Source organism: Anguilla anguilla, chromosome 4 (genome assembly GCF_013347855.1).
Source record: "Anguilla anguilla isolate fAngAng1 chromosome 4, fAngAng1.pri, whole genome shotgun sequence".
Taxonomy (NCBI): Eukaryota; Metazoa; Chordata; class Actinopteri; order Anguilliformes; family Anguillidae; genus Anguilla; species Anguilla anguilla.
Window position 1 is genome coordinate 32,829,624 of NC_049204.1, and position 7,057 is coordinate 32,836,680.

At 45.0% G+C, this 7,057-nt stretch overlaps 2 protein-coding genes across 2 annotated transcripts in view; one reads left to right on the forward strand and one right to left on the reverse strand.

Moving 5' to 3' along the window:
• prmt9 (protein arginine methyltransferase 9) overlaps positions 1-1,649 on the forward strand; it is a 10,308-nt gene extending 8,659 nt beyond the window's left edge. Inside the window, exons 12-13 of the mRNA XM_035415901.1 lie at positions 481-603; positions 854-1,649. Coding sequence (XP_035271792.1) covers positions 481-603; positions 854-1,135 — 405 coding nt within the window. The 3' untranslated portion in view covers positions 1,136-1,649. The remainder of the gene's footprint in view (positions 1-480; positions 604-853) is intronic.
• A 1,375-nt stretch (positions 1,650-3,024) lies between these two features.
• Positions 3,025-6,590, reverse strand: slc35g2b (solute carrier family 35 member G2b). The gene is made up of 2 exons (XM_035415902.1): positions 6,204-6,590; positions 3,025-4,494 (listed from the first exon to the last, which is right to left on the reverse strand). Exon 2 carries the CDS (start codon positions 4,465-4,467, stop codon positions 3,217-3,219), a length of 1,251 nt encoding a protein of 416 aa, XP_035271793.1. The 5' UTR covers positions 4,468-4,494; positions 6,204-6,590; the 3' UTR covers positions 3,025-3,216.
• Positions 6,591-7,057: the final 467 nt, after the last annotated feature.

Genomic DNA, 7,057 nt, shown 5'->3' on the forward strand with positions numbered 1-7,057 from the left:
TCGCTTAAGAGTCCAAATCTTTTTTATTAACTTATTTTTTCAAGCTTGTCTTTAACGTTGGTTGTTCATTTTCGGCCGGTCTCTCTCCTGGCACGGCAGTTTGCTTCAGCTGATACGTTTTTGAAGTTCGCCCCCCAGTTCACTGCGTCTTCTGCAACAGCTGTTACCACGAGCCGCGTAGCCTACTCCGCGCCAGCTGTCGTTGCCTTAACGTGACAGAAGCCAGGGAGCGCGGAGAGGAGGGGGCGCCGGTGCTTTCCGCGCGTCTGTTATCGCCGTTTCCGAAATCACGTATTCCGTAACCTTATTGTACCTTTCCGCTCAGTCAAAATGATTTAGATTCTTTTTCTATTGAATTTGACTGCAGTTCTGTTTTGCGTCCGAGAAGACCCTGGGCTTTAATGCGGGTGTAGCTGAGGGTGGCGGCGTTAGCTGGGTTCTCGCTATGTCAGTGTGTGACCCGCTGCCATGTCCCTCCAGGTGCCGGTCCACGTGTTTCTGGACCTGTCCACCCTGCAGTGTAAACACCTCAGCCAGCCAGTGGAGCTGCTGACCCTGGACCTCATGACCTCCAACGAGAATTCCACTCACCGACAGGTGGAAGTAAGGATCCACGTGCATTCAATGAGCATGAGCCTACGCTACACAATATTATGGTGGATGAATATAGTAATGTTGCTTGCTGAGTTGCCGTATTAAACGTATTACGGTGTGTCAGTTTCATGTAGGAAAGGGGGGTGTGTTTATGGCGAGTTGTAATCTAATCCTGATTCATGTCTTGTGCTTGTCGTCGGGGTCCTGCGGATTGAACGTATGCTGAGTGATGTCCCCTGTCCCCCGTCTCCCTTCCCAGGTGCAGGTGACCTCCGCAGGCCGGCTCACCGCCATCCCGTTCTGGTACCAGGTGCACCTGGACGAAGCCATCAGCGTCAGCACCTTCACCCAGGACTCCCACTGGAAGCAGGCGGCCGTGGTGCTGCAGCACCCCCTGGAGGTGACCGCCGGAGAGACGCTCGTCCTCGGCGTCCACCTCCACAAGAGCAGCATCTCCATCACCGCCTTCCGGGAGGGGGAGGGGGAAGGGGAGGGGCCTGCCGCCATGGACTCTGCCAGCTCCGCCCACTCCCTGGCTTGAACCTCTCGGCCTCCTGTGCCTGGGAGGGGCTGAACTCGAGGCGTGCGCTCGACCGAATCGTCACGTGTTGTGTCTGTCTACGCAGCTGGCGCTGTAAAACGTTGTTTATAATTGTGGGTGCTGTTGCCAAAATGCTTTTTTTTTCTGTCAGATATGTACTAGCCTTCATGCAAATGAAGAATTTTAAAAGAATCTATACCGAGAATCCATATTAGTTTTTGACATGCCCATTCAGGAACTCTTACATTTGCGCAGTATTGACTGCTAGTTAGTAAAAAGTATTATCGGGAATGGATTCATGTATTTAAGCGTAATTCCAGTGAAGTATTTTACTCTTCAGTATTTTGATCTATCAGAATTGTGAGTGTACATCCAAGGCAATGCTGCACGCCATTTTACAGGACATTCTGCAGATTAGTGGTCTGATGTGCACTGCTGTTCACATTATATGGATGCATGTATATTGAGTTTATTTCTGCTCTGTTACATCCATTAAATATACTTGGAAAAACAACCGAATCTGGCTTTTTTTATGTGAAATTAGCACAACTTTTGGGAACACTCAGTATATTGTCATTTAGAGAAGCCATTCGGATGAAACAACAATTTGTCTTAAGATATTCTGGATGTCAGTGGTTATTTTACTTCCTGTTAAAACAATTCGCTAAATACAAGTGCATGCCACAAACTAAAAGACATCATTTGCCACCCCCTAATGTAAACCCCAAATAAACATAGAAACGGGACAGTGTGTGTCTCTCTGTGAGGTACAGACAGACGTAGACAGTACAACATTTATCATGTAGAAATGCTTTACATCCATTTTATGTGGCATCCTAAAATTGCAACTGTTAAAAATAGTTGCATGTGCCCATGGTGAGAACAAGTATGAATAATTATAATAATAATCATAATAACAATGCCCTAGAGCAGTGGTTCTCAACCCCGATCCTGGCAATCTGCATCGTCTGCTGGTTTTAATTGTTACTCAGCACTTGCTTAATCAAATAAAACTGCTGATTACTGTTCAGCCGCCTAACCTGGCTTCTTGGATCTGAATTGGTTACTATTCTTAAAGTAAAAACAAAAATCAGCAGACACTGCAGTTATGGTTATTTAAACTATTATCTGCCACATTACAATCACTTTAAATATTAAAATACCTCTTATTTCTAAAGAGTTTGCTTGGTAAAAACATTTTTCTGAACACAAAGCCTGTTTTCTTTCTGGCACATTCTATAGCTGGTATTGTTAGAATTGTTAGTCTCCTTCTGTATCACAGTGAGACCTATATAAAAAGCACTCTTTCTGAATCATAATGGCAGCAGTGTGACTCATTAGTTTTCTGTATGACAAATATTTTAATGACAATTCCTTCTTAGGATGGGTCAAGTGACACTTAACATCAACAGAATTGAAATGGGAATGGCGTCATTGCTGCAATCATGGAAATGTCACTTGACCCACCCTAACGCCTTTCCACTAAAAGAGAACCAAGGATTACACCGATAGCCTGAGCCGGCAACAAACAAGCCCGTCAGATGTAATCAGCACTGCCGCGCTTGAAAAACGTGGTCTCAGACAGCTAGTCCTTTTTAAAATGCAGCAAACCCAGACAAACACCTTTGCAGATGCTGAAGATACTGAAGGCAGAAATGAATCCAATACAAAGTGGAAAACGTCTCTGTGGGTCAACTCCTTTAATTGCACTGACTATCTACCCTCATATTCTACCCTTGAAATCATAATTCGCCGGCATAAATATCTCTTCGCATAATTCATAGACGCAGTGTCGTGTCTTATGCTGTTGGAACCTTCCTGTCTTAACAAACAGAAACGTCTAGCTCCCTTAGATATCTAAAGTGAAAATTAATTACACAAAAAGCAGATCTGAGCTATTTTCTTTATTTTCTACACATGATAGTTTCCAAAGACATTACAGAACTGTCACTCTTTCAACAGCACAATACAAAATAAAGAGATCAGATTCAGACATTCATGAGACTGTTACATGTGGGGGAGGGGAACTCATAACACTGTGTGTGGTAAAGGTGGGGGGTACGGGTGGAGGGGGATGGTGCTCATTTGATCGGCGAATCAAGGATTTCTTGATAATCTTGTCGCCTGGCCCTCTCCACCCTGTACAGCTTGACCCCTGTGAGGACGAAGACGCTGACGATGATGACCAGTCCTCCGATGACGTCGTAGACGGACGGGATCATGCGCAGCACCAGGAGCTGAAGGATCATGGCCACCACGATCTCCAGGTGCTGGACGGTGCTGACCAGCGCCGGGTGGAACTTGTTCAGGGCGTAGTAGACGCCGAGGAACGCCACCGTGGAGCAGATGCAGATGCCGATGAGGTAGCCCCAGGTCTCCCCGTCCAGGGGGATTATGGGCTCCTGCATGATAAACATGGTGGACGCCCCCCACACCGTGCCCGTCCAGCCGAAGGTGAAGAGGGCCGTCCACATGCTGACCCGCTCCTTGATGGCCCGATAGACGATCATGGAGAGGGCGGCGGTGAGCCCGGCCATCACTGTCATGGTGTAGCCGAAGGCCTCCTTCCAGAAGCCCAGGGGCGACTTCTCCTCGTCGGCAATGTTGGGGATCATGACCAGGCAGAGGCCGAAGACGCTGCTGACCACCGTGACCACGTCCGTGTAACCCAGCCGCTCGTCGATGAGCAGGAAGGCCAGCACGGCGCTGAAGACGGTGGTGGTGGCTCGCCATATGATGGTGGCGTTGCTGGGCGGCACAATGGCGAAGGAAGTGTAGGCGCAGGTGATGGATATGACGTTGCAGATGCCATAGAAGAAGAGGCGCAGCCTGTAGCCCTTGGGCCCAAAAGGGGCCTCCTGGTAGTAGTAGACCACCGTGATGGAGAGCACCTGGATCACCGAGCGGATGAACAGGAGCTCCAGGGAGGGCACCTTGGAGCGGTCCGCCGCCAGGCGGGTGATGAGCGCCACGCAGCCGTGGGCCAGCGCCGCCCCGAAAAGGGCGGCCCACGTGACCCGCGAGGCCAGGACCGAGGCCTCGCCGAAGCTCTGGAGCTGCTCGCCCACCCCCTGCTCCCTCCTGTCCCCGCCCAGCTTGGGCTGGCTGTTTATGGCGCCAAAGAAAGTCCTCCCGTGCTTGCCGTCCGTTATCAGCCTCTTCTTGGGGTTGTCGTCCACGAAAGTGCTGAAGTCTTCGAAAGAAGGCGCGTCGTCGTAGCCCTCGTCGCCCGGCTGGGGGAAGTGGGTGGTGTACTTCACCGTCACGGTGTTGGGGTGGATCTTTACACGCTTCTTCGCCCCATACTGCTGCCTGGATGGTGACGTATCCATTTTTTCTCTGAGGCTGAGAGAGTTTTCCTGAAATGAGATACAGATCTTAGACAGTGACCAATTTCAGAACACCCATGTACATGCTTTTTCACTTTAAAAAAATAAACATAACTGCCACCCTCTACTGTTTATTTTTACTGCATCAGGAAAGATGACTAAAATAAATCAAATTTGCTGGGAAACACAAAAAGCAGGAGCAACAAGACCAAGATTCATCTTGATTTAGTCATTCTTCTATTGAATATATATTTAAGATCAACAATCATTGCATAATTCCAAACATGCTACATCTCTCTCTCTCTCTCTCTCTCTCTCTCTCTCTCACACACACACACACACAAATGCACACACAAACTGCTTGTAGATGTGCGCTGCCATTTCTATATTTAAGTAATGCCTGTTCAGATGAATCCCACCCAGGCTGATTCAGTGTGACGGGCCAGGAATTATGTAACCAGTTGGAGAAGACAGGCAGAGGATATGCTGGTACGATATCAACCAGAAATCTCTGTTATAAATGAAAGTATTTATATTTGCTAACATGTCACAATAGAACTCGGAAGTGCAAATGCAGTTGTGCCCAAGATAACCGTGCACATTGTAAACGGCTCATAATACACAGAGATGTTTCATGTAATTAAAATAGCTGAATAATCAAATTATTCATATATAAAAGTATTTTATTTGTAAGCAAAGAATTTTTAGTTTTGTTTTATGTATATGCAATCAAATATCTAAATGCTTAGTTTAACTGCTGTTATTACACAGATTAAGCACCATACAGCATAGAGTAGCCTAATGCATATACATTGAAATGTTTTATGTAATTTAAAGAAGTATATATATATATATATATATATATATATATGCACGCACACACACACACACACACACACACACACACACACACACACACACACACAAATAAAAACATTTAAAACACTCCATATGACTCCATGCGCGGAAAGCTCTCATCTTTGAAACACGTCCATATTATAACATTCCACAAGGGGGTAGTAATATTCGTTTTACCGTCCCTCTCTTTTTCTCTGTTTCTGTCTGTCCGTCTCTCAAGTCATACGGAAAATACACAGTATTAATGAAATCAGACGCACCTTTCCGGTCATTAATAAAAGTGTGGGTTCGTGGTAATGTCGTTTGCGGAAACGTATCTTCACTTTAATTTTCTCTATTATTTTTCTTTTTGACCAATGACTAACTCAGACATCCAGTAGCCTAGTCGTCTGCGCGTTTAGACTGGGGATGAACGATAACAGCGTCCCATTCAGCAAAGCAATTAGTTTTTTAGCTGCAGTTTTCCTTCTTTCCTTAACCTCCCAAAATAAAGCAGTTCCATACGTTATTTTGAACTGTAACAATTTGCTTCACTTACTTTTATTGAAGGATGAAAGAGAATGTGAACAAATACAAGGAATACAGTATGCATACATAAATATCGATTAAAATAATTATTCGCACAATGTACTGGTTAACTGACTGTGGCTGGATGGATAGGAGCGGAAATCGAGCCATGCTACCGTTTAAAATTTGTTTTCTCAAACTGAATCCACGAATACCTGAGACAATCGGCAATCCGAAATGTATTCTTCTGCAGCAATTAGTCGTCAAAACATGTCTTGACAAAGAGATCAAACCTCATTCATGAGACCACCTAGGTTTCATGTATGTTTAACAATAAAAGCATGGATAACGTAAAATACTAGAACGTTACTCACCTTGTCAGAATAAACTAATCCCACCGGAATGAATGCAGTGACATGTACTTAGTATCATAAATTTAAATGGTCAACTGGTCCTTTCGATATAAAAAATCGCGCTTGCTTTCCCCCCATCTTTCCCTGGAATGACTGCGTAGACCGTCTCCAAAGAGAGGCAAGGTGCGCTCTAGCTCGATATTTTGGTATCCACGCCTCTCACTGGTCGCTGTCTTTTGGGCGCGATGCAACTGCACCCAAAAAGGAAAGGGATAAGAAAGGAAATCCTTCTTAGGATTTCCAATTGTTTCCCGAATGTGTCCCCCAAACCACAACTGTTCGCACGAGCAGTCGAAGGTGGGTGTGGAGGACGGGACGACTAAGTCACTGGCTCTGAAGAAACGATCATCATCATCATCATCTGTATTATTTATTGTAATGTATGCTGCCATATACCTCCAGTCTGCAAGTAAATTAATTATAATACAATTCAGCTATCGTTCGCAAACTTGAAACGGGTGATAATTATTAATGGCAATGAATCAGTAACATCATTTCTAGACACCATATTCTCATTTATTTTTCTGTCAAGTTTGTTTGTTGAACAATGTGCATCTTCCCACGGGTTAATCGTTGGAAATATATATATAGTGAGCTAGCTACATAATGTTTGGGACAGAAACATATTTCTTCTTGCTTTGGCTCTGTACTCCATATTCTTAGAAATCAAACAATCCACATGTGGTTAAAGCACAGATTGTCAACTTCTATTAAAGGGTATTTTGTATACATTTTGGTTTCAGTATGTAGACTATGAATGAAGACTAGATACCGAAAGCTTTCTTTTACACTACATGGGCAAAAGTATGTGGACA